General features: G+C 35.8%; 2 protein-coding genes and 1 pseudogene across 3 annotated transcripts in view; 1 reads left to right on the top strand and 2 right to left on the bottom strand.

Annotated features, from left to right (window-relative positions):
• AASDHPPT (aminoadipate-semialdehyde dehydrogenase-phosphopantetheinyl transferase) overlaps nucleotides 1-2,120 on the bottom strand; it is a 25,056-nt gene extending 22,936 nt beyond the window's left edge. Inside the window, 2 exon segments of the mRNA XM_006907530.3 lie at nucleotides 1-168; nucleotides 1,774-2,120. The exon segment at nucleotides 1-168 is cut by the window's left edge and continues 32 nt beyond it. Coding sequence (XP_006907592.1) covers nucleotides 1-168; nucleotides 1,774-1,956 — 351 coding nt within the window. The 5' untranslated portion in view covers nucleotides 1,957-2,120.
• A 96-nt stretch (nucleotides 2,121-2,216) lies between these two features.
• On the top strand, nucleotides 2,217-26,777 carry KBTBD3 (kelch repeat and BTB domain containing 3). Of its 2 annotated transcripts, none has more exons than XM_006907528.3 (3): nucleotides 2,217-2,369; nucleotides 20,679-20,923; nucleotides 24,742-26,777. In XM_006907528.3, the coding sequence occupies exons 2-3, from the start codon at nucleotides 20,703-20,705 to the stop codon at nucleotides 26,342-26,344; spliced, it is 1,824 nt and encodes a 607-aa protein (XP_006907590.1). In that variant the 5' UTR covers nucleotides 2,217-2,369; nucleotides 20,679-20,702; the 3' UTR covers nucleotides 26,345-26,777. The 2 variants fall into 2 exon arrangements, with proteins under 2 accessions (XP_006907590.1, XP_024899513.1); XM_025043745.1 differs by lacking the exon at nucleotides 2,217-2,369 and adding an exon at nucleotides 7,529-7,553.
• Nucleotides 16,217-16,332, bottom strand: LOC112476232 (annotated as a pseudogene).
• Nucleotides 26,778-27,074: the final 297 nt, after the last annotated feature.

Raw genomic sequence — 27,074 nt, 5'->3', positions numbered from 1 at the left:
TACAGCATAGTCCCCTTGATGAGAGATGTTAAAGTTGAAATTGGGGTAAGGATTCAATGAGTCTTTTGCAAGAACTGGCTTTCCTTTTGCAGTTCTTTGCAAACGAATATTATTCCAAGGGATATGCAACTTCTCTGCAACTAATTTCCTTATCATCAGACGACCAGCCTGTTAAGTAAATAAAATGTTTGGTATGTATAGGTACACTGCCTGTAACACACAAAGAAAAGTCTATTTTTGTGGTTTCTAAAATATTCATTTAAAAAAGTATGTAAGAATTAAATAAACTGCATTAAGATTTAAGCAATGCAAGGAGGATAAAAGAAAAAGTTAAAGTTTCTCCTTAGTAATTCCCTCCCCTCAAGAGGTAACCAATGTTAACTAGTAGGCATTCTTTCAGGCTTTTTTCTAAGTAGCTAAATACATGTTCATTTGCATAAGCTTTTGTGCTGTCTACATGACCTTATATATGAGACCTTAACACATGCAGTATTCTACCACGTATAACCTTTTTAACTTGAGTAGGGGAGTATTTCATGTGTGTACGTTAACAATCTGGCCTGTGCACTTTTAACTGTAGTATAGTATTTTCATAGTTATGAAGGAACTACAACTTGATTTGTCCATTACTGGACATTTCAGGCTGGCTCAAGTTTTTGCTATTACAAAATTCTCCAGTGAGCAAACCTGGTGTACCTAGATCTTTATGCATATGTGCAAGTATTTCTAGATCCTATATACTCACCATCCAGTTTCAACCATTAGCTATGCATGACCTACCTTTTTTTACATATACCCCATCCACTCTCTCCCACCTCCACCTAATAAATTAAGAAATTACCGAAATCACACAAAAATGTTCAAGGGTATAAGATGACAAAGTATATAATATTCTGTAAAATACCTTTCAAGTTTATTTTCAACTCTAACACTGACTTATAGAAACTCTAACACTTTCAACATCATAATTTCTTACAATTTATAAAAAAGTACAAAAAATATTCACCAACATACCTTCAAAAACTACCAATTAGTCTACATTTCAAATGAAAACGTGTTGCGACATAGGGACAATTTCAAGAAATGACTGTCAAGAAATGCAATGATGATGGTAATTACTGGCTGCTTCAAACTGCACTATATAGAATTTTGAAATCCAAATTCCCATTTGTGCTTAAAAATGCATAACTAAAATAAGCATTTCGATTTAAAATACTGTTTCCCAAGCTATATGCCTGAGACTAAACCCTCCTTGGGCTTCCATTTCACTGGTAAAAGGAAGCTGGACTAGGCCTCTTCGTTCCTGGGTGTGTGAAGACAAACGAAGTAATACCGTCAATATTTTGGGCGGCCTACCACGTGCAAAGTGCCCTTGGAAGAGTGGTGGGATATTTAATGGGCAGACTAAGGATGTGATATGGGCCCATGCCAAGAAAAAAATAATATTTGATAACAAATAAAAATGTAAAAATATGCATTACGAGGAAAAAATCCCACCTATTTTATGGTTTAACAGGGTTTCTACTTTCAATTACGACAGGGGAGGGGCTAAGTTTTACAGAGATCGAGGCCTCCTAAGCGACTACAAAGGCCCTCGAGACCGGGCCGTGCGCACAGATTTGGCAGCGCCAACCACTAACTCGCAGAAGCCCACAAGTGAGCTAGAACGCGGGCGTCAACGCTAGTAAGGGAGGGTGGGGTGGTTCTCCATGGCTCACCCCACCTCCCCCAACATCTGTTTCCTCGGCTCAAAATACCAAAGACCTGTAGTACCATGGCTGCCTTAGCGTCCCGGGCAAAGACGAACTGGCCAATACGCTCCTTCTCCTCGGGCTGGATCGACCGCACCGCCAGCAGCCATTCGGCTCGGCTCGGCAGCCAAGTGCCGCAGGAAAAGGCCCAGCGCACACCCTCCATTGCTGGCACCAAGCAGAATCTCTTGGCGGGTAAAACCATGCACTAAGAAGGTAACTCGCCGACACCTAGGGCCTGATGGCGCGGACACTAACGTGACCCCACCCCCTTCTTCCCTGCGCCTGTGCGGAGGGGGCGGGGCGTCGCATTACGTCCAAGGGCCCGATGCCCACCGAGAGCTTTCACTTCCCCGCCCCAACTCCGCCGCCTCCTGCTCTAGGAAAAAGCCGCTGCGGGCGGTGGCAGAGACCCGCCTCTGCGCTCTGCGGCAACGTGTGACGTCATGCGGGGCGGGGCTTCGGAGGCGAGCGAAGGGAGGGACCAAGGCCTAGAGCCGGATAGTTACGCCACTCGCACTTAGAGAAGTGCTAACGGGACAGTGGTGCAGGCCAATCGCAATCAGTCTTCTGGAGGCTGAGAGACTGGGGTGGAGACTTCCGAGACTGCAGTTGCAGGTGGGTAATCTCTGGGGTCTGTGGGAGTAGTGGGATGATAGCGCCTTATTTCTGGGGACAAGGATCGGCACCTATGACCCACAGAAGATTATTCCCTTGGCTTCAGCATCTTCTGCTGCCCCTTCATATTCTGGGCCAGGAGAGGTTTCCGCGGCCGGGAGGGGTCTTCATGGTGCTCCCTGCACGGTGGCCCTGAGTTGCCATCTAACTCCCTACCCCCAGCCCCTTGGGTTGGAGCCCCTGCTCACCTAGGACACTTCCTACCCTAAGCAGCCACCCACCCTGAAACCCCCCTTCGGAGGCTGGGGCAGCCTAGGATTCAGGCACCCGCCCCGCCTGAATCCTAGGCTGCCATCGAGCAGCTGGGCTAATGCTGACCCCTGTTACAGCCATCAAGTGACCCAGGTGTTGTTTTGTGATTGCCAAGCCTGGACCAGAGCCCTAGGGAGAATACTGAGGATTCTATTGTTGAGGCACCAGTGGTTCCACCACATCAGAGGTCCTTGCTTTAAAAGCAGCAAAACCAAGTTAAATAACTTAAGCAGTCCTTCAGAGTTACTCTGTGCCTTTGCTCAGTTATTTTCTTAAACTTTATGAAGGTACATATTGATGTCTTCATTTCCACAGTTGTTCCATGTAGCCTATATAAGTGACTTATATGAAAGTCCTCGTGATTAAAGTCTCTTTCTGCTTTTGGTCTAGGGAGAAGTTGATTTCTGCAGATTGTAAATGCCTGTCTTTATGGTAGATTAAATGCTACACTGTGGGATTCAGATTCCCTTTTCCTTTGGCTGCCAAAGAATGCCAAACAAGGCTAGCAGCAGTAATTGATACAATTATCTGAGGATTACTCCTATCCTCTTTAAGATGGATTCTATTGGGTTTGTATCTATACTTGTTTCCATTAGCTTTTCGTGGTAACTTGAGCCCTCTCCAGTCCTTAGAAGGTAAATGGGATTTTGAACACACAGACAAATCTTCATAGGGCTGTAAAATGAATTACTGAATTGACAATATCAATTTAGATAATACCATTGAAAATCTGTGTCAGGTGCCATATTTAAGATCAGTTTACCACCTGCAGAGAGTTTACAATCTGGCAAGGCAGATAAAACGTACAAAAAAATTGAAATGAGAAAATGTATAGATATGTAAAGTATAAGGTATCAACAATGATCATAATGTATGTAAGTATCATATAACTTTTCCATTGTCTTTTTGAACTCATTTTTATAATTTTGGTATATTTTCTGTTTCCAAAACACTTCTATATTCTATGTATTTCACATGTTCTAATTGCAGTAATTAGTATTGCTGATGGAGAAACTGAGATCAGAAAGAAGTTGCGGAATTATTTAAATTCGGGTTTAGGAATTCATAGTCCATTCTTTTACCACTGAACTAAGCTCTATGTATTCAATCTACAGAGCCTAATATACAGGCAGGCAATGTAGTGGTTATTTGTACTTGTTCTTTCTGCCTAGAATATTCTTTCCTCCCATCATCACATTCCTCTGTATCATTCAGGTCTGAGCTCAAATGTCAAACCAAAGAGAATGTCTGCGCACAACAAATCTAAAAAGCTCACTCTTCCCACTCTCTACCCCCAAACCCAGCCTAGTACCCTCTTGGACACTCTATAGATTTCTTTAATCCCTTTCCCTGTCTACTTTTAAAATTCTTGTCCTTCGTGGCTTAGCTCAAACCTTATCTTTTGTTAAGGACTACTCCAGAGTACATTTTTAAAAGTTAAAATATAGTCTATATAATTCATTTGGCAATTTTCTAGTACGGCCTTAGGACACCTATTATCCCAAATGATTTAAATGATAACTTGCCAATTAAAATATAAACTACATGAGAGGGAATTTCATGTATACCTTACATTTTATAAATAGGTTAATGTTTTTGATGAACTTTTGCAATAGATTTTACTCTTTTCACAAGCTAACACTGATATTTATACTCTGTCTACTTTCCTCATTTTCTTAAGGAAATATGTGCAGTTAATTTGCCTAACCATATTTAGTAAACCCAAAAACTTATTGCAACATTTTTTATTGCATTGGTTAGGTAGGGGAAAGGACTAAAGTGATAGAGGTTTGGCAAGCTTGCGAGGAGTAGTCATCTTGCCAGGTCCTGATCTGTGGCTTCTTAGAATTCTGAGAGTTGTGTTCTATTTTCAGTTCTTCCACCAAATTATCCCTGTGACTTTGGGTAAATCATATAACCTCTCCCAGGTGTAAATTTCAGTGGAAAGCCATCAAATGAGATTCTCTGTACAACTCAGTGACTTTTTTAGGTAATGTTCAGTAGCTTTTTTTTTTTTTTTTCTTTTTTTAACAGCTTAAACTTGATTCCATTGCAAAACTTCCTTTCCAGGACTTCAGTAAATTACTTCATAATTTTACTGGTTACTCAAGGAAGAAACCTTGATTTCACCTTTCTCTCAATTCCTATATTTGATGACCCCAAAATTCTATTTGTTCTACTTCTAAAACAGAGATTAAATCCATCTATTTCTTCCCATCTCCACTGTTAACACTCTAGTCTGAACCACCATCATATCCCACTGGAAATACTGATTAGTTTTCTATCCTGAATGAGAAAGGGGAACATTGTCTTTCTTCATCCCTCGAGCACTCCTGAACCAATCTGTTTTCAGAGCTATGTCTAGAAGTTCATGCCCTTCAATCTCGGTGCTATGTGGACTCTTAATTAGAATGAGAAGGCCAGACCAGCAAGATAGGAAACCTAAAGAGTGTTAGCACAGAAGAGAAAGAGGAACTACTTGACAATGTGAGTCCTTCTAAGGAGAGAGAAGTTAGCATTGACTAAAAGATGGTAATATGGTGACATTGACATGAGCACTTTTAGTGTGGAGAAAGAGGAACTTGATTGTAGTGCATTGCAATGATAACTGGAAGTGAAGTTACTATAGACCATTCTTTAAAGAAGTTTTTCTGGGTTAGGAAGTAGAAAAATAGGATGACAGCTAGAGGGGAATAAAAAGTCAAAGGATAGATTTTTGTTCGTTTGATGTTTGTTTCTTATGTGAAATACTAGAATTTGTACACTGATGGAAAATGTCCAGTATGGTATGAGAAATAGTTGATATTGCAGAGCGGGTAGTGTCTGTGTGTGTTCACCATCCTAAAGAGTACTTCAGAGTGGGGACCTTTTCTGTGTTGTGTTTGGCTGTATGCTGAATATCTGGAATAGTGCTTGCCACAAGCACTGTAAACTTTCTAATGTTTGTTAAATAAATGGCCCTTTTTAAATTCATTCTTCACACATCAGCCAGAAAGATATTTAAAAATATAAATCAGATCATGTCACTGCCCAGTTCCATCTTCCATGGTTCCACCTGCACTTAGGATAAAATTCCAGCTCCTTGTGACCTGTAGGATCCTGCATGAAGTAGCACTGGCCTTCTGCAGCCCTAGCTCCCCAACATTCTTGCTCTCATGAACTCTATTCCAGTGATGATGGCCTTCTTTCATTTCCTACAACTGAAGGGCCCTTTCCTACTTTAGAGCTTTGTACATGATTTCTCTCACCAACTCTTTACCTTCTTATATTCAGGTGTCAACAAATGACACTTGGTCAGAAAGGCTTGTCCCTAGTATTGTAGTGGATGAGAACAAGGACTCGAGCCAGACTATCTGGGTTTACATCCCAACTCCCTGTTTATTTGCTATGTGACCTTGAGCAAATTATTTAAATTCTTGAAGCTTCATTTTCCCTGTGTATAAAATAGGTACAATAGTATCTATTTTATATAGTCGTTTTGAAGATTAAAGAATATATAAAGCATGTAGTACAGAGCCTGGCATATAGTAACACTATGTAAGTGTTCACTGTCCCCATTGTTATTGTCCGAAGTTGTGTACCCTGTACTGTTCATTTTTATTTCCATTTCCCAGTTGTTTCTTCACAGTATTTATAACAATTTATAATTCGTCAGTCTTCCTCACTGGATACTAAACACCAAGAAAGCAAGGATCACGTCTGCCTTTATTCTCCATGCTATCTCTAGTGCCTAATTCTCTGACATATAGTTAGCACTCTATAATAAATGTTGGATAGAATAGGCCAGAAATCCCCTTTTGTGTTGAAGCATCAGTTACCATTTCAGACCCAATGAAATCAATCCCAGATCAGCCACAGCACAGCTTTAGTTTAATATTTCACTTCTATCAAGTGACATATGTTTTTTCCTGTCATTATATCAAAGGCTTGGTTTTTAGGCTTGATTCTTGTACTTTTATTGATTCAATTATTTAAATCGAATTTTAATGGAAGACACTAAAAGAACAATAGAATAGTTTGGAAAATCAACTTAATGTTTTGAGCAGAAAAGTGTTTCGTTGAAGCTGAGATGCAATCTATAAAATATACCATTGTTTTATGTGCTACTAAGAAAGAAAAAAAATGCCATTTTAACTATGACAAAACATCATTTGAGAATTTTTTATATTTATAGAAAGCTCTTTTTAAAAAAATCATATATCACCCTTGTACATACATAAAAAGAAATATATAAGCAAAATGAATTAGCTGAGATGTTCTTAAAACTTCTTCACATTCAGAGTCTAACTCTTCTATTTCACTTTCACAGTCTCAATGTCCATTTTTTCTATTTCACTTTTCTTCTATTTCACTTTCACAGTCTCAATGTCCATTTTTTCCACACGATATCTTTCTCTGTTATCAAGAGCATTAATGAGGTATCATTTCTTAAACGAGTGTCCATTATTATCTCCAGAATTTTCTTTCAAAATGCCGATACCCATTTTTCACACTTTGATGCACATATACACATGACAAATATGTCATGACTGCTACCTGACCAAGAGCTGTTATACAGTAACTTTCAATTTCAGGTATGTTAAGTGTGAAAAAAAATGTGTCTTAAGATAAGTGAAATGTTAAATTTGCAGAATATCTGGAGGAAAAAAATTGCCTTACAGATCTTTTATTAAGAATTAAGAATTGTTTAATAATCATGTTACTGCCTAAGTATATTTTATCACTGATTTTAACCATTAACATTTATAAACCACTTGAGAATATTTAATATTCATGATATCATTTAAGCATCACAACAGTCCAGTGTAATTGGTGTGTCCACTTTGTAGATGAGGAAGCCAAAGCCTCGGAGAGCCTCAGTAGGAGTCACTAGTAAGTGCTGGACCATTTAGGACCCTGTTCTTTTAGTGCCAAACCCCAAGTTCTTTGTTATTTGCAAAGTATACTAATATACAAGGAGAGAATTTGAGAAATGAAAATTTCAGCTGCTTGAATTTGTCATTGAGAATATAAATGGCAGGCTTTATCTTTTAACAACTTAATAAAAGTTAATAGCTATGTATGATCCTAATAAATTTGAGAACACTTATTTGAGAATACTTGGAATTTCTACTAAACTTGCCTTTTGTCACTATATTTATATAAAAGATAATTATATATATACCGTTAGGTTCAACTTTTACTCATGAACAATAATTGATTTAATCTAATACAAGATCTAAATTATATACATGTTTTTAATAACAGGTTAATATAAAAAATGTTTGTTGGGATTTTTTAAATTGGTGTTCTCAAGACTTATGTCACTACAGAAATACAGTTTTTATCCTTTTGAAAGTCTCAAGTTTGGGTAACTTTAAGCTGTTTCGTCTTCATTCAACTTATTTTTAAAAACTGAGGGAACCATATATACCAAAAATAAAACGATGTGAGGTTTATTTTGCATTTTCTATGTGTTTTGAACAAGAACAAAACTGGAACGTCGAAATAGTTTCTGAATTTATATATTGGTTTTCTATCCTGCTACTTTATTGAATTCATTTATTAGTTCTAACATTTTTTTGGCGGCATATTTAGGATTTGCTATATATAAAATGATGTCATCTCCAATGACAGTTTTACTTCTTTCCAATTCTGATGCCTTTTGTTTTTCTTTCCTGATTACTGTGGCTGAAACTTCCAGTACTATGTTGAATAATGGTAAGAGTGGGCACCCATATCTCAGTCCTGATATTAAAGGAAAAGCTTTCAACCTTTCACAATGAAGTATTGTATTAGCTGTGGGCTTTTCATATTTGGCCTTTATTCTTGTGTAGAGATATTTTCTTTCTATGCCCAATTTGTTAAGAATTTTTATCATGAATGTGTGTTGAATTTTCAAGTGCTTTTTCAGGATCTATTGAGATGATGGTATCATTTTTATCTTTAAAATTAATGTGATAAATCACATTTATTGATTTTCATCTGTTGAACCATCCTTACATCTCAGGGATGAATCATGGCATATGATCCGTTTCATATGCAGTTGAATTCAGCTTGCTAGTATCATATTGAGAATTTTTGCACCTATATTCATCAGGGATATTGGCCTGTAGTTTTATTTTTTTGTAGTGGCCTTGTCTGGCTTTGGTATCATGGTAATGCTGGCTTTGTAAAATGTTAAGAAGTGTTCCCTCCTCTTCAGTTTTTCGGAAGTGTTTGAGAAGGATTGGCCTTAATTCTTCTTTAAGTGTTTGATAAAATTCACCCACGAATCCATCTGATCTTGGACTTTTCTTTGTTGGGAGGTTTTTGATTACTTATTTAATTTTATAGTAATTGGTCTGTTCAAATTTTCTATTTCTTCATGATTCAGACTTGTTTCTAGGAATTTATCCAGTTCATCTCGGTTGTCCAGTTTGATGTAGTATAATTGTTCATAGTAGTTTCTTATCCTTTGTATTTCTGTGCTGTCAGTTCTGTCCTCTTTCATTTATAATTTTATTTAGGTTCTCTCTTTTGTAAGTCTAGGTAAAGGTTTGTCAACTTTATCTTTTCAACAAACCATCTTTTAGTTTTGTCGATCTTTCTATTATTTTCCTGTTTTCTATTTTATTTATATCTACTCTAGTTTTTGTAATTCCCATACTTCTTTTTCCAGCTCCTTCAGATGTAAATTAAGTTGTTTAAGGTCCTTTTTCTTGATGAATGTGGTTATTGCCATAAACTTCCCTTTTAGAACTGCTTTGGCTACATCTCCTAAGCTTTGGTATGTTGTATTTCCATTTTCATTTGTCTCAAGATACTTTTTTATTTCCTATTTAATTTTGTTTCTGATACAGTGGTTGTTCAAGAGTGTGTTGTTTAATTTCCATATATTTGCCAATTTTCCAGTTTTCCTCCTGTTACTCAGTTCTAGTTTCATAAAATTGTGGTCGAAAAACATAGTTGGTATGGTTTTACTCTTTGGAAATTTGCTGGGACTTGCTTTGCAGCTTAACATATGCTCTATCCTAGAAAATGTTCTGTATGTGCTTGAGAAGAATGATTATTCTGTTGTTGGATAGAATGTTCTATATATATCTGTTCTCTTTGATCTATAATGTTGTTCAAATCATGTTTCTTTATTGATTTTCTGTCTGGATGATCTATTGTTGAAACTGGGGTATTAAAATCCCCAACTGTTACTGTACTGCCATTTATTTCTCTTGTTAGTTCTGTTAGTATTTGCTTTATATATTTAGATGCTCTGATGTTAGGTGTATGAATATTTACAATTTTTTTATCTTCTGGATAGATTGATCCTATTATCATTATATAGTACTTTCTTTGTATGTTTTAGCCATTTTTAGCTTAAAGTCTATATTGTCTGATGTAAGCATAACTACCCATTTCTTTTGGTTACCATTTTCTTGAACTATCTTTTCTAATAATTGTTTTCAATTACAGTTGACATTCAATATTATATTAATTTCAGGTGTACAGCATAGTGGCTAGGTGTTTATATAACTTATGAATCCCCCTGATAAGCCTAGTACCTAGCTGATACCATACATAGTTATTACAATATTATAGACTATATTTCCTATGCTGTACTTCACCTTCCTGTGACTATTTTGTACCTGCCAATTTGTATTTCTTAATCCCAGGCTCCCAAACCCCCTCCCATCTGGCAACTATCAGTTCGTTTTCTGTATCTATGAGTCTGTTTCTGGTCTGTTTTGTTTTTTTTTTTAGATTCCACATATAAGTGAAATTATATGGTATTTGTCTCTAAATTATTTTACTTAGCATAATAATACTCTAGGTCCATTGTCCATGTTGTCTCAAATGGTAAGATTGCATTTTTTTATGGCCAAGTAATAATATTCCATTGTATCCACACACCATCTTTATTCATTTGTCTGTTGATGGACATTTAGGTTGCTTCCTTATTTTAGCTATTGTAAATAATGCTGCAGTAAATTAGGAGTGCACGTATCTTTTTGAAATAATGTTTTAGATTTCTTCAGATAAATACCCAGAAGTAGAATTGCTAGGTCATAAGGTAGTTCTATTTTTAATTTTTTGATGAATCTCCATACTGTTTTCCATAGAGGCTGCAACAGTTTGCAATCCCACCAACAATGCATGAGGGTTCTCTTTTCTTCACATCCTCGTCAACACTTGCTTGTTGATTTACTGATAATAAACATTCTGACATGTGTGAGGTGATAGCTCATTGTGGTTTTAATTGGTATTTCTCTGATAATTGGTGATGTTGAGCATCTTTTTATATTCTGAATCTCCTCCTTGGAGATTTATTCAGGTCCTCTGCCCATGTTTTTAATCAGATTGTCTTTTTGGTATTTCGTTATATAAGTTCTTTATATTTTTCGGATATTTACCCATTATCAGATATATCAGTGATGAATATCTTCTCCCGTTCAGTAGGTTGTCTCTTCATTTAGTTGATGGTTTACCTTGCTGTGCAAAACCTTTTTAGTTTGTTGTATTCCCATTCGTTTATTTTTTCTTATCTTTCCCTTGCCTGAGAAGACATATCCAAAAAATTTTTACTTAGAGCAATGTCAGAGAGCTTACTGCCTTTGTTTTCTTCTAGGAGTTTTATGGTTTGGGGTCTTACATTTAAAGACTTAAATTTTGAGTTTATTCTTGTATATGGTATAAGAATATGACTCAGATTTTTTTTTTAATATATTTGTCCAGTTTTCCCAACAACATTTATTGAAGAAACTGTCTTTACCCCATTGTATATTCTTGCTTCCTTTATCATAGATTAAATGACCATATAGGTGTGGGTTTAGTTCTGGGTTCACATTTCTGTTCCATTAACCTATGTGTCTGTTTTTATGCCAGTACCATGCTGTTTTGATTAATATAACCTTGTAGTATAGTTTGATATCGGATAACGTGACACATCCAACTTTGTCCTTCTGAAGATTGCTTTGGCAATTAGGAGTATTTTGTAGTTCCATATAAATTTTAGAATTATTTTTTCTAGTCTGTGAAGAATGCCATTGTTATTTCGATAGGACTTACATTGAATCTGCAGATTGCTTTGGGTATTATGGGCATTTTAATGATGTTAATTCTTCCTATTCATGAGCCTGGTATGTAATTCCATTTATTTGCATCTTTAATGTCTTATAATTTTCTGAGTACAGGTTATTTACCTTTTTGGTTAAATTTATTCCTATGTAATTTATTTCTTGATGCAATTGTAAATGGCATTGTTTTCTTAATTTCTCTCTCAGTTCATTATTGGTATATAAAAATGCAACCAATCTCTGAATATTAATTTTGTGTCCTGCTACTTTACTGAATTCATTTCTCAGTTCTAATAGTTTTTTGGTGGACTATTTAGGGTTCCATATATGTAGTATTATGTCATCTGAAAATATAATTTTAGTATTCCTTTCTGATTTGGATGCCTGTTATTTATTTTTTTATCTGATTGCTATGGCTAGGACTACCGATATACTATGTTGAATAAAAGTACTGAAAGGGGACATGCTTTATCCTGTTTCTGATCTTAAGGAGAATGTTTTAGCTTTTCACCACTGAGTATGATGTTAACTGTGGGTTTGTCTTATATGGCCTTAATTAGGTTGAGGTATGTTCCCTCAATTCCCACTTTGCTGAGAGTTTTTATTATAAATGGATTATAGGTTCTGTCAAATGTTTTTTCTGCATCTATTGATATGATCATATAATGTTTTTCTTTCTTTTTGTTTATGCTGTATATCACATTAATTTATTTGCAGATATCGAACCAACCTTGCATCCCAAGAATAAATCTCACCTGACCATTGTGTGTGATCTTTATAATGTATTGCTAAATTCGGTTTGCTAATATTTTGAGGATTTTTGCATCTTTGTTCATCAGAGATATTGACATGCATCAGGTCCAAGACTTTTATTTGTTGGGAGTTTTTTGATTACTGATTTAGTTTCTAGTTATCAGTCTATTCTAATTTTCTATTTCTTCTTCATTCAGTCTTGGAAGATTGCATGTTTTTAAGAATTTATCCATTTCTTCCAGTTTGTCGAATTTGTTGGCATATTAATAGTTCATAGTGTTTTCTTATAATTCTTTGTATTTCTATGGTGTCCATTGATTGGAGCATTTAATTCATTTATATTTGAAGTAATTGTTGATTGGTTTGCAGTTATTGCCATTTTATTATTAATATTTTTTATTTTTTTCTTAAAGTAGTTCCTTTCACATTTCTTGTAATAGTGGTTTGTTGGTGATGAATTCCTATAGCTTTTTGTTGTCTGGCAAGCTCTTTATCTCTCTTTCAATTCTAAATGATAGCTTCACTCTGTAGAATTATCTTGATTGTAGGTTCTTGCTTTTTGCCATTTTGAATATCTCGTGTCAATCCCTTCTGGCCTCAAAGTTTCTGCTGAGACGTCAATGGACAGTCTTAAGGGAAGTTCCTTGTAGGTAAGTAATTGCTTTTCTCTTGCTGCTAAGATTCTCTCTTTGTCTTTAACCTTTGGCATTTTAATTATGATGTGTCTTGGTGTGGGCCTCTTTCGGTTCATCTTGTTTGAGACTCTATGATTCCCGGGCTTATATGTCTTATTTCCTTTGCCAGGTTAGGGAAGTTTTCCATCATTATTTCTTTAAATAGGTTTTCAATCCCTTGTTCTCTCTCTTCTCCTTCTAGTACCCCTGTGGTGTTAATGTTGGTATGCTTGATGTTGTCCTAAAAGTCTCTTAAACTATCCTCATTTTTTAAAAATTCTTTTTCTTTTTGCTGTCCTAATTGGGTCCTTTTCCAAAAAGCTGATTCAATCCTCTGCTTCATGTAATCTGTTGTCGATCCCTTCTAACATACTCTTCATCTCAGAAATTGTATTATTCATTTCTGACTGGCTCCCATTATGTTTTCCATCCCCTTTTTTATGTTTTCTATCTTTTTGTTAAAGTTCTCACTGAGTTCATCTACTCTGCCCCTAAGTTCATCAAGCATTCTTATAACCAGTGTTTTGAACTCTGCATCTAGTAGATTGCTTGCCTTCATTTTGTTTAGTTCTTTTTTGGAGTTTTTGTCCTCTTGCAATTCGGACGTTTCGTTGTCTCCTCATTTTGGCTGATTGTTTAATTCTATGTATTAGGTAGATCTGTGTATCCTAGTTTTGGCAGAAGTGGCCTTATGGAGTATGTGTCTTGTGTGGCCCAGTGGCACAGTCTCCCTGGTCACCCAGGCCAGGTGCTACAGGAGTGTCCCTTGTGTGGGAAGTGTGTACCTTCTTGTTGTAGCTGAGCCTTGATTGCTGTTGCAGTGTCAGTGAGAAGGATTGACCCTCATGCTGATTCGCTATGAGGAATGATCTTTGGGCCTCATGACTCTGGATATCCATTTCTCTACCCAGGTTTTGGAATTTTTCAGGCATTATGGCTTTTAAAATATTTTTTGTCTCTTTCTCTTTCTCTTCCTCCTGGCATTCTTTTCATATATATATATATTGTTCTTTTGATGTTGACTTTCTTCATTCTTTTTCATTATTTTTTTCCCCTTTTTTGTTCCTCCAACTGGGTAATTTCATATGCCCTATCTTCTAGTTCACTGATTCTTTTGCTTGATTTTGCTCTGATTTTTAAGCTCTCCATTGAATTCTTTAGGCCAGTCATTGTATTCTTCTACTTTAAGATATCTGTGGTTATTTTTTTATGGTTTTTATTTCTTTGTTGAACTTCTCATTTTGTTCATGCATTGTTTTCCTCATTTTGTTTAATTGTATATGTTTTCTTGTAGTTCACTAAACTTTAAGAGGATTATTCTGAATTCTTTGCAAACAGTTTGTAGATCTTCATTTCTTTAGGGTTAGTTATTGGAGCTTTACTACTTTCCCTTGGTGGTGTCATGTTGGCTTGGCTCTCTGCTCCAGTGCTGTTATAAACAGAGCTGTAGGTTGGGCTTCTCAATGTCCTGGATATTCTTGTTAGGCTTTCTGGTTGGGTAGGCTTGGAGGCTACCAAGGGAATTTGGTAGAAGGGGTTTGAATTTGCTTCCCAGCCTGGGCAGATCTGTGTAACAGACTCCAAAACCCATATGGCTTGCTTGCTGGGGATCTGAATAAGGCAAAACTGCACACTGAGCTCCCTGGTCAGATGGGTTCATCACCTGAGCTTTGCCAGACAGGCAGGATTTCTGGCCAGGTGTTCTACTCAAGTGCTGCCTGACTATTCAGTTTCTTATGTGCTCTGGCTAGGTTTCTTGGTGGGGTGGGGCTGAGGGCTGCATTCAGCAGTAGACAGGGCTAAGAATTAGCTTCCCTACCCAGGCGGACAGCAAAACAGGCTCCAAGCCAGCAAGGCTGATTGTTCAGGGTCTCTAATCGGGCAAAAGCGTGCATCAAGTTCCCTAGCCAGATGGGATCACTATCTTGTGTTCAGATTTTTAAGAAACTGTCAGGTAATTTCTACTACAGATGTATGAGTGATCCAGTACTTCTGCATCTTCTCAAGTATTTGGTGTTAACACTGTTTTTTTTATATCAATCATTCTAATAGATGAGTAGTAATATTTCATTATGGACTTAAGTTTGTCTTTTTTTTTTCTAGTTTCTTGCAGTGGGAGCTTAGACTATTGGTTTCAGACCTTTCTCCTTTTCTGATTTAAGCAATTAGTGCTATGAATTTTCTTCTCAGTGTTGTTTTAGCTCCATCTCACACATTTTGATATGTTGTATTTTCATTTTCATTCAGTTCAATGTTTTTTATTTCCTTTAAGACTTTCTCTTTGACTCATGGATTATTTAGAAGTGGGTTATTTACTTTCCAAGTATGTGGACATTTTTGTGTTATCTTTTTCTTGTTTACTTCTAGTTTGATTCCATTGTGGTCAGAGAACATATTTTTGTGTAATTTCAATTCTTTGAAATCATTTGAGGCTTGTTTTGTGGGTCAGAATATGGTTACTCTTGTTTGTTAGGTGGAATTTTCTGTTGTTAGGTGGAATTTTCTATAAATGTTGATTAGACTCTGTTGGTTGATGATGTTAAGTTCTATATCACTGCTGATTTACTGTCTTCTTGTTCTATTAATTTTAGAGAGAGAGCAGTTAACATTTCCAGCTATAATAGTACATTTGTCTTTTTTTCAGTTCTGTCAGTTTTTGCTTCACATATTTTGCAACTTTATTGTTTCGTACATACACGTTCAAGTTTGCTATATCTTCTTGGTGGATTGACATGTAATATTCCTCTCTGTCTATGATAGTTCTTGCTGAAGTCTATCTGATATTAATATAGCCACACTTGTTTTTATTTTAAATTAACGCTTTCATAGTCTATCTTTTTTTCATCCTTTGACTTTCAACCTCTTATTCTATTCGAAGTGAGTTACTTGTAGGAAGTCTAAAGTTGGGTCATTTTTTAAAATACACGCTGTTAACTTCTGTCTTTTTATTGGTATACATAGACCATTTACATTTAGAACAATTATTGATATGTTAGTACTTAAGTTTGCTTTTTGGTTGTTATCTGTTTAGTCTCTCTGTTTTTATTGATTGATCAATTGATTGATTGATTGCCATTGATGCCTACAGCACCTGTTCTCCTTAGATGGTCTCCCATCCAAATACTAACCAGGCCCAACCCTGCTTAGCTTCCGAGATCAGACATCGGGCTTGTTCAAGGTGGCATGGCCGTAGACCATGGACCATGGCTCCACTGGGGCACGAACCCAGGACCTTCTGCATGTAAAGCAGACGTGCTAACCGCTACACTATGGAACCACGTCCAGTCTCTCTGTTTTTAATTTCTCTTTTTTTCCTGCTTTCTTATGGGTTACATGAACCTTTAGAATTTCATTTTAATTCAGCTATAGTGACTATGAGTGTATCTCTTTGTACAGACCTTTTAGTAGTTCCAGATATTATATCATTTACATAAATATATATATATGTGTGTATATGGATATGATGTATATTTTATGACAATACCAGTGTAAACATTTTACCAATTTGAGTAAAGTTTAGAAACTTTACACTCTTTTACTTCTCTTTACTCTCCCTCATATCCTCATTATATAATAGTTGAAAATAATTTCTTTATATACATTGAGATCCACATTAGGCAGTGTTATAATTTTTGCTTCAACCATACAACTTAAATTATAAAAAGCAAGAAATAGAAAGTCTATTGAATTTAACCATATTGCTCTTACTCTGTTCTTTTTTCTTTTTCATACTATACGATTCCTTGTTTTATCATTCAACTGCTTCAAGAACTTCCTTATCTACCTTTTTAGAGTAGGCCTGCTCATGAGAAAGTCTCTTGTTTTTCTCCTTATCTCAAAATGTATTGATTTCCCCTACATTCCCAGAGAATATTTTTATTAGTATAGAATTCTGGGTTGACAGTTCTTGTCTTTCAATACTTGAAAAATATTATGTCACTTCCTTCTGGCCTCCATAGTTTTTAGTAATAAATCTGTTGTCATTCAAATTGATTTCCCCCTATAGCTGAGGCATTTCTCACTGCTTGCAAAAAAATTTTTTTTTGTCTTTAGTTTTCAGAAGTTTGACTGTGATGTTCCTTGACATAGATTTCTTTAGATTTATTTTGCTTTGACTTCACTTAGAGTCCTGAATCTATAGGTGTATGTCTTTTACCATATTTGGGCCATTTTCAGTCATCATTTCGTGAAGTACTTTTTTAGTCCTACTTTTTTTTCCCTCTCCTTGTGGCACTCTGTTGACATGGATGTTAGGTTTTTCATTATAGTCACATGTTCCTCAGGCTCTGCTAATTTGTTTTCCAATCTGTTTTTTCTATTTTCAATCTGTTTTTTTGTTTTTTGTTTTCATTGTGTTACATAGTGTTCAGATTGTATTGTTTCTTTTGTTCTCTCTTCAAGATCATTGACTCTTCCTTTTTTCCCCCTCCATTCTATTTGGTTACTATATCTGTTCTAAAATTTCCATTTGGTTCTTTATATCTTCTTTTTATTTGCTGAGATTTTCTATTTTTTCATTTGTCTAAAAGATTTTATAATTGCTCATTGAAGCATTTCTGTGATGGCTGCTTTAAAATTCTTGGCAGATAATTCCGACATCTGTGTCATCTCAGTGTTGGTATCTGTTGGTTGTTTTTCTCATTGAGTTTGACATATTCCTGGTTCTTGGATATATAGGATATTGTATTGCAAGACACTAAATCTTATTTAAATCTTGTGTTTTAGAGGGTCTTTTCTGACACTGCTCTGTTGGGTTAAAGTCACTACATCCAGGTTGTAGTAGAAGTCCAGATTTTCCACCTCCCCTACCTTGACACCTGGGATAGGAGGAGCTCATTTTTACTGCCAGACGGAGCTGGGAGTTCATGTCTCCCTCTCTGTATCCTCTGATACCATTCTGGCTTGGAGACAGAGGGGTACCTTGTTACTGCTACCCACATGGTCTCCACTGACATCATGTGAGGGTGGCCATGTTACTGCTGAGTGACATGAAAATCTTGACTCTTCACAAGGCCTCTGACTCAGTATAAGTAAGGAGAGGGAGGAATGCCATGTTACCACCAGGTGGTGATGGAAGTTCAGGCTCCCCCCATACCACATAATCACCACTTATGGTGCAGGAAGTGGGTGGACACTGTTACCACCCAGCAGAGATTAATGGCCTGGCTTCCCACTCAGCTTTCTCTGACATCACTCTCTAGTTGAGGGGATGGGAAGAGAGTTGAAGCACCTCATTGTAGCCTGTCAAGGGTGGAATTCTAGGTTCTCCATTCCACTTTTGCTAAATTGGATGGGTGTAAAGACTGAGCCTCCCAACAAGTTCTGTGGTTCTATGAAGCAGGCCATGAAGGGAAGACCCTACATTGCTGTTATGGATTACTGATGCTCTAGTCCATTGCTAGACTTGAGCAATAGACTAGGAATAACACCCAGTTCTTCAGAACTGTCCCCATGCCTCTCATTCTCTCTTTTTTCCACTCTCATTCTTAATGTCTCTCTGCTTACAGCTACTCAGAACAATGCTCACAAAATTACTGTAACTTATTTTTCCAATAATCCTACCAATTACATCCTATTACTTCCCCCTGCATACGTGCACATGCACACGCATTCTCTTATATAGGCATACTATTCTTAATATAGTATATCAGCTATCTAATGGAACTTCTGTGATGATGAAAATATTCTATATTTGTACTATACAGTAGCCACTAACCACATATATTAGTTGGGGGTTCTCCAGAGAAAATCAGTTGGAGAGGTGGGTGGGTGGATGGATAGATTTACTATAGAGAATTGGCTTATGTAATTATGTGATTGTGCAGGCTGAGAAGTCCCGAAATCTGCATTTGGCAAGCTGGAGACCCAGGACAGCCTATAGTAAAGTTGCAGTCCAAGTCTTAGGTCAAAAGTAGGAGAAGCCTGATGTCCCAACTCAAAGACAGGCAGAGAGGAAGAACCCTTTCTTACTCAGCCTTTTGTTTCCTTCAGGCTTTCAATGGATTAGATGAGTCCCACTCACATTAAGGGGGTCATTCTGTGTTACTCAGGCTACAAATTCAAATGTTAATCTCATCCAGAAACACTCTCACAGGCACACCTACAAATAATGTTTAGCCAAATATCTGGGCACCCTGTGGTCCAGTGAAATTGACATGTAAAAGTAACCTTCATATTACATATGGCTACTGACCACTTAAAATATGTCTAGAGCAACTAAGAAACTAAATTTTTAATTTTAAGTAATTTAAATTTAAATAGCTATATGTGGCTCATGGTTACTGTACACAGCAGTAGATTGTCTCAGTCCTAGATCGCATCTCGGATTGATGCTGCAGAACCATTCAGACTGCTTTTCCGGTGTCTGTTTTCCACCTGATCTTGAAACTTCCCCTGTGGGCGAACCAAGCTGTCAAGTAAGAAGTCCAAATACCCTGAGACTGCCATGCTGTAAGAAAGCATAAGCTAGTCACATGGTGCATCAAGAGAGAGACAGAGCCCTATCTGTTCTAGCGATCTCCTTTGAAGCATCAGAAATGTGAATGAAGAAACCATATTGACCTCTAACCCAGTCAGACCTTCAGATGACTTCAGTCAGAGCTGCCATCGACCCTAAACATATGAAAACCCCCAAGCAAGTAGCTCCAGCTAAACCCACAGAACCTTAAGAGATAATAAATTGTTGTCTTAAGCTGTTAATTTTTGGGTGATTTGCAAAGCAATTGATAACCATAACAGAAATATACTAAGGAATCAGGGTTCTCTATTTCTTTGGCTCCCCTAGTACCCAGTCTTCTTTTCTGTTCTGCTTCCCATTTTCTCACTTTTGGTGCTGTAAACTTTCATGCTTAGAACTGAATTTGCAGTTTGGGAAAGTCACAATTATCTGGCCTTCAGCTATCTGGAATTTTTGACGTCATGTTTAAAGGGCCTCTTGAAATAATGTTATGTGCTCTTTTCCTTCCTGCTTTCAAATAGACCAACGTGGACCAACGCATACCTTTTCTTCTTTGGTAAAGGCCATAACTAGTTAATTCAGTAAAACACTTTGATATTTTAAAATCAGTTTTCTTTTAAAAGTCTAATCCCAGAAGGCATATACCTGTGCTTTAAGATCAACATTTTAACATCTGTTTTGTTACCAGAAGAAAATAGATGAGAGGGGAGAGAGATGGGTTGGGCATATACCCAAATGGTAACTACTAAGTAAATAATAGCTCTTACATATAACAAGACTAGTCATGTAGTGATATTCTATATAACCTAATTTATACAACTTATAAATTGTGCTACTTAACAAATTTATGTAGCCTTGAACTTTATCCATCAATAATATACTTTTTATTCCAGTGAGCACAATATTTATGAAAATTCAAAAGGAATTTATTATTGAATGTCACGAAATGTCATGTTTAGAACAAAGTGTACTTATGATTGTTTTTAGTGAGCATTTTCATGTAATTGACACCATAAGTACAAATTTTGGATCTGAAATTTAATTAGAACTCTACTGACATCAGCAATTTTTTTTTTCATTCCAGGTCTAAGAACAGATTGAATTGGCTATGGATAATTCATATGATTTCAATCAACGAAGCTCATGTAATGGAATTCCATCTGAGAAGATAAACAGTTTCCTTGTGTCAGAAGATCATGGACAGAAAATCTTAAGTGTACTACAGAATTTTAGAGAACAAAATGTCTTTTATGATTTCAAAATAATTATGAAAGACGAAATAATCCCATGTCATCGTTGTGTGTTAGCAGCATGCAGTGACTTTTTCAGGTACTTTACCTTGTTTATCTATGCCTCAGATTTTATAATACGGATAATTAAGTTATTTTTTTTTAAGTGTATTCAATTCACCCCCTCGCCCCCTCTGGAGCCCAACAGTAATTTTAATTCTTAAAAATTGCTAATTAGAACCTAGATTAACCAATAATTTTTAAGTATGAAAATTTAAGACTACTTTTGTAAAGCTTAGGTTTTTCCTGGCCAGCATTTCCTGAAATTCCACAGAATATTAATCTCTTGAAATGTTCCAGGGGAAAAACTGTTTTGATCTGGAGTCAGTTTTATTTGGGGGGATTCCTGTACTGTGTCACTTAGAAAAAGAGGAAAGGACTTCCTGATCCAAAATGGAGACAAAGTTCAAAGAAAACGAAGAGTCTGAGAGGGTTAGGGTTACAAAGTTCAAAGAAAACAAAGAATCTGAGAGGAAAACACATTTCAGTCATGTATTGTATCAATGGGGAAAAGGACTCAAACCCAGAGGATTTTAAGATTTCTCTCTCTTTGGCAAAGATATCTCTATAGTAGGGAGAAGTACCTCCAAAGCATTTCTGGAGAGCACCCAGCTTCTTCTAATTCTGGGCAACCTTCTGAACATGTCAGTTGGTCTTATAGGGAATTTCCTAGTCATGATGACATTGTAAGAATCTACTCATTTGACATCAGGTTTCTGATTCTTCAAATTAATGGTCAGACACATCACCCATCCTCTGTGGCCTCTTGGTCAGAAACACAGACCTTTTAGTCACCTCCTGGACTTCCGCCCTCCTAGTCATGCTCTAATAAACTTAAATTGTAATTTCAGTATTTTGCATTATATTCAATGTTAGAAGCAATTTTTATTTGAAGTGAGCAGGGTTTAAATCTCTAATAAATAAACAATAAAAACAGATTAATATTTAATATATAAATACAAATTTTACTAGCTGTTTGCCTAATTAGGCTGTATGTCTTTGTCTTTTTTTTTCTTTCCATTTCTTCTCTGAGGTAACCTAAATTATTCTTCTTTATACTCCACTGGGGCCATAACTGGTCTTATTCTCTGTCATTCTCAGGTTCCACCAGTTTCCTCTCACTTCTTTTCTAATCCAGCTTTTCTTCTAAGTAATTCTTTTCTGTTTCCCTATCTTTCATGTCACCTCTTCATTAGAGGAGACTGTATGTATAATGGTTAAGTACTTGGCCTCTTAATACACATGCCCTAAATCTAAATCCCAGCTCTACCACTCATTAGACATGTGACCTTAGTTTAGGCAAATTATTTAACCTCTTCCAGCCTGTTTCCTTATTTGTAAAATATTAAGATAATAAAAGTAGAACCTAACTCATCATTATGAGAGTACAGTGACATAATGTATAAGTAATGGTTAGGACAGTGCCCAGTACATTCAATTAATGTTAGCTACTATTATTATTATTTTCAAACCTAGCAAAGAAAAAAATGGAAATAATCTGGTGTGAACGCACAGCTTGATTTCCCTATAATGTTTTCATGTTAACAAAATAAGAAGTTAATGTAAGCATTTGAATTGGCAGTCCTACTCTTCATGCTGAAGTTATTAAGTATCTGCAGATAATTTTTGTCCATAGTGCTTTGTTCAGCCTACTCCTAGCTTTTTATGGACCTGTTTTAAATTTTTTTAAATTACTATTAAAACATAATATATTTAAACAATTTTCTACATGTAATGTTTCTATAGTGACCTAGATCCTTTATTATATAGTATTTTACTAATGTACAAATGTAGATGGAAATTCTATAATTTATACTCTTGTATGATAAAGCCATTAATTCATAATACTTGTGTTATGATCAAACTCACTGGAGTATTGGGAAGAAAAATATAAAATAAAAATCGCAGAAAGTGCATAATGCATGATAAGTGCCCTTTATAAATGTTTTTGGAAAATGGAAATTATGATAGAAATGTGAAGTCACTGGAGACAAGATTGAAAAGGAATCACACATATTTTGTAACCACTTTATAATAAATTTGAGATCATCTGGATACTTTAAAGATGAGTAGAATGAAGTAGAGAAACATGATCTTACATGTGTCTTCTCAAGGAAAATGTGGAAGCTGATGACATATTAAAAGTACATTGGATCTGATAGAAAACATTTATTTTCTTAACAACAATAATAGCTAATACTTTGCATTGATTAACTCATTTATTCCTCTCACAACTCAGTGAAATAGGTACTGCAAGTATCCCCATTTTCAGATGAAGAATTTGAAGCTCAGTGAAGTTAAATTCACCTCCCAAGGTCACACAGCTAATAAGTGGTAGAGAGTAGGTACCCACCTAGGCAGCCAGGTTCTACAGGTCATGTTCTTAATATTATTTTAAATTGACTATAGATGTCTTAACAACCTAATATAATTATCATCCCTAGTTTATATTTCTAATTTGGTATACATTATTGCAATACCCTATATAATGTGTAACATGTATATGATTTTTGTAACTGTAATTATTTTTGTATTGAGAAGTATCGAGTAGCTTAGTGGGACGGCTACCTTTCCTCAGAGGTATTCTGTATTTGGAAGCCCCTGCATATTTTTCAGTTGGAAGCTAGTCTCTCATAGCTTCAGTTACTCTCTAGAGTAGACTCTAAGAACGGAATTGGTTTTCCCCCAGGTTACTTGTACACCTAGGGGCCCTGCTCACATAGGTATGCTGGACAGTACCGTCACAAATACAAACTGGTATCAAACCAGAACCCAAACCAGCTGATGTACAGTGTTAATGAATGTTCAGCTGGCAGTCCCTTAGTTCTTTGTTGTAGCTCTTTCTACTTGATTCTTAATCTCTGTTTGCTGTTCCACTGACAACCACCATAATGGTTTGTTTAAGGTGTAAAATATGAATAACTCTGGATATGAAGTTAATATAGGATGAATGAAAATATTATTTTTATCAAAACCAATAGTAAAATATATCTTAGTCTCCTACCCCATCATTTCCAAATAATTTATATTTTTGCTGAAACTCAGCCAAAAAATTTTCTAATTCCTTATATTCTGTCAGCTTTACCATGTTGGAATAAATTAAAACTTATGAAGACCTGTCAAGCTGGTCTAAATATTCAAATCTGGGGATCCATCTCCATCTCTCTCTGGCTATTTCTACAAAAACTTATTTTTTAGTCTTTTTGGCGGATGTGGTACACTGTTATTGTTTAGTTTTATGAAATAACATTCTCTTTTTCCTAAAGTGCTAAATGAAATGTGTCTTTTTAGACATGTGTTTATCTCATTTGGTGGATTCCCCCCCACAGACAGGTTCATTGGAAACATCTGATATCTCACTGTATTACATCTTTCACAGATCTCGCTCCTGCCAGATTGAAAATTAATTTGAAAGAGACTTTTAAATTCTAAACCCAGAAGCATTATATATTTTAAGTAATTTTGGTTATCACCTACAAAGTTGATACTAATTAACCCATAAATAAATTCAGCCAATAGGGAGATTTTACCCTAATTTTATGAATAAGAGAACATTAGATCAGTATACAAAATTTGAATCTTTTTATAGCCTTCTTTGGATTAGTTGCTGTAGCTCAGCTATAATGTATATGTTTTGCAATATGAGAGTTATGTAATACGTGTTTTACAGATTACTAGTATGGTATATTACTGTTCTAGATATTTAAATAACTTATCAGGATGCTTTTAAAATATAGTTCATAAATATATTTTAAATCAATCTAAGGGTAAAGGAAACCTTTTTAAGGTAATATTGAAAATTATCATAGAATAAAATATTTCAGTCTACTTGTTCTTCTGTGTTCTTTATTTTTGCAGGGCGATGTTTGAAGTAAACATGAAGGAAAGAGATGGTGGAAGTGTTACTATTACTAATTTGTCCTCCAAAGCAGTAAAAGCATTTCTTGATTATGCCTATACTGGAAAAACAAAGATAACAGATGATAATGTAGAAATGTTCTTCCAGTTGTCATCATTTCTTCAAGTTTCCTTCCTATCCAAAGCTTGCAGTGACTTTTTAATAAAAAGCATTAATATTGTCAACTGTTTACAGTTATTATCTATATCAGATAGCTATGGCTCTACCCGTTTGTTTGACCATGCATTATACTTTGTACAACATCATTTTTCTTTATTATTTAAATCTAGTGATTTCTTAGAGATGAATTTTGGAATATTGCAAAAATGTCTGGAATCAGATGAATTAAATGTCCCTGAAGAAGAAACTGTACTGAAAGTTGTCCTTAGTTGGACTAAATATGACTTAGAATCAAGGCAAAAGCATCTGCCTTATTTGATTAAAAAGGTGAGATTACATCAGTTATCTGAGGAGACACTTCAAGACTACCTGTTCAATGAAGAGTGTTTACTCAAAAGCACAAACTGTTTTGACATAATCGTGGATGCAATTAAGTGTGTGCAAGGTTCTGGTGGACTCTTCCCTGATGCTCGACCATCCACAACTGAAAAATACATATTTGTTCATAAAACTGAGGAAAATGGAGAAAATCAATACACGTTTTGCTATAATATTAAAACTGATTCGTGGAAAATACTGCCACAGTCACACCTGATTGATTTGCCAGGATCTAGTCTGTCAAGTTACGGAGAGAAAATATTCTTGACAGGTGGTTGCAAAGGGCCGTGTTGTAGAACAGTTCGGCTTCATATCGCAGAGTCATATCACGATGCCACTGATCAAGCCTGGTGCTACTGTCCAGTCAAAAATGACTTCTTCCTTGTGTCGGCTATGAAAACACCAAGAACGATGCATGCATCGGTCATGGCTCTCAATCGATTGTTCGTCATAGGTGGAAAAACTACAGGATCTCAGGACATTAAAAGTCTCTTAGATGTTGAATCTTACAACCCTCTTTCCAAAGAATGGACATCTGTCAGCCCGTTACCCAGGGGCATATACTACCCTGAGGCCAGCGCATGCCAAAATGTAATTTACGTTCTTGGATCAGAGGTAGAGATTACAGATGCCTTTAATCCATCACTTGATTGCTTTTTTAAATACAACGCTACAACTGATCAGTGGTCTGAATTAGTAGCAGAGTTTGGGCAGTTTTTTCATGCAACGCTAATTAAAGCTGTCCCAGTAAACTGCACACTGTATATATGTGACCTTTCCACCTATAAGGTTTATAGCTTCTGTCCAGATACGTGTGTTTGGAAGGGCGAAGGATCTTTTGAATGTGCAGGCTTTAATGCAGGTGCAGTTGGAATTGAAGACAAAATTTATATATTAGGTGGTGATTACGCGCCAGATGAAATCACAGATGAAGTGCAGGTCTACCACAGCAGCAGGTCCGAGTGGGAAGAAGTGTCACCAATGCCAAGGGCCTTAACTGAATTTTACTGCCAGGTGATTCAGTTTAATAAATACAGGGACCCATGGTTTTCTAATCATTTCTAAATGTACTGTCTGCTTAGACATTCTAAAACTCTTCTAAGTCTAAAAACTTACCGTGAATTTGTTAACCTTAATAGTTGGTAAAAGGTCTTTCCATCTTAATAAGATAAAATGTACCTTCTATTAGAGAATTACAATGAATGTACATGATATATGACTTAGTGATTCCCAGAAACTTAATATACAAAATACATTTTACCAAATATACTGAATATAATTTAATCTTGGCGAATCCAGTATACTTAGTATTTTCGTATGTAAATAAAACTCATAGGCTTTGGTGTTTTGGTTTTTAAAGTACTTAATCCATGAAAGACAAATGGAAATAAAGTTCACAGATTTGTACTGTTTAGATGGGAGAAATCTCTTTGGGTAGTAAAAATGAATTATTTATACTTTATATGAAGTGAAAAATAAATTAGAGGGGAGAATTCTACCTTGTTACTACAAGTATAAGAGTTATTGAATTCCTGTCCTTTCGAATCATTGGTTAACTTCTTTAAAGTCCTTTTCTTTCGCTGTAGTCTGGTCAGAAATTTTTCTAAAATGTTCTAAACTGTACACTAAATATGGCTTAACTTATGATTGAACTCTTAAGAGCGTAATGTTATAATTCCATAATGCCATCAACTGTTACTGAAATGCTTTTAAAATTGCTGACTCTATTCTCAGTGTCAGTTGGTTTCACTTCTAACAGTATTATATCTCTCTTCTTATTTTTCTGGCTCAAGCT

Source organism: Pteropus alecto, unplaced genomic scaffold (assembly GCF_000325575.1).
Source record: "Pteropus alecto unplaced genomic scaffold, ASM32557v1 scaffold12, whole genome shotgun sequence".
NCBI classification, from domain to species: domain Eukaryota; kingdom Metazoa; phylum Chordata; class Mammalia; order Chiroptera; family Pteropodidae; genus Pteropus; species Pteropus alecto.
This window is presented reverse-complemented; position numbering and strand designations above follow the sequence as displayed.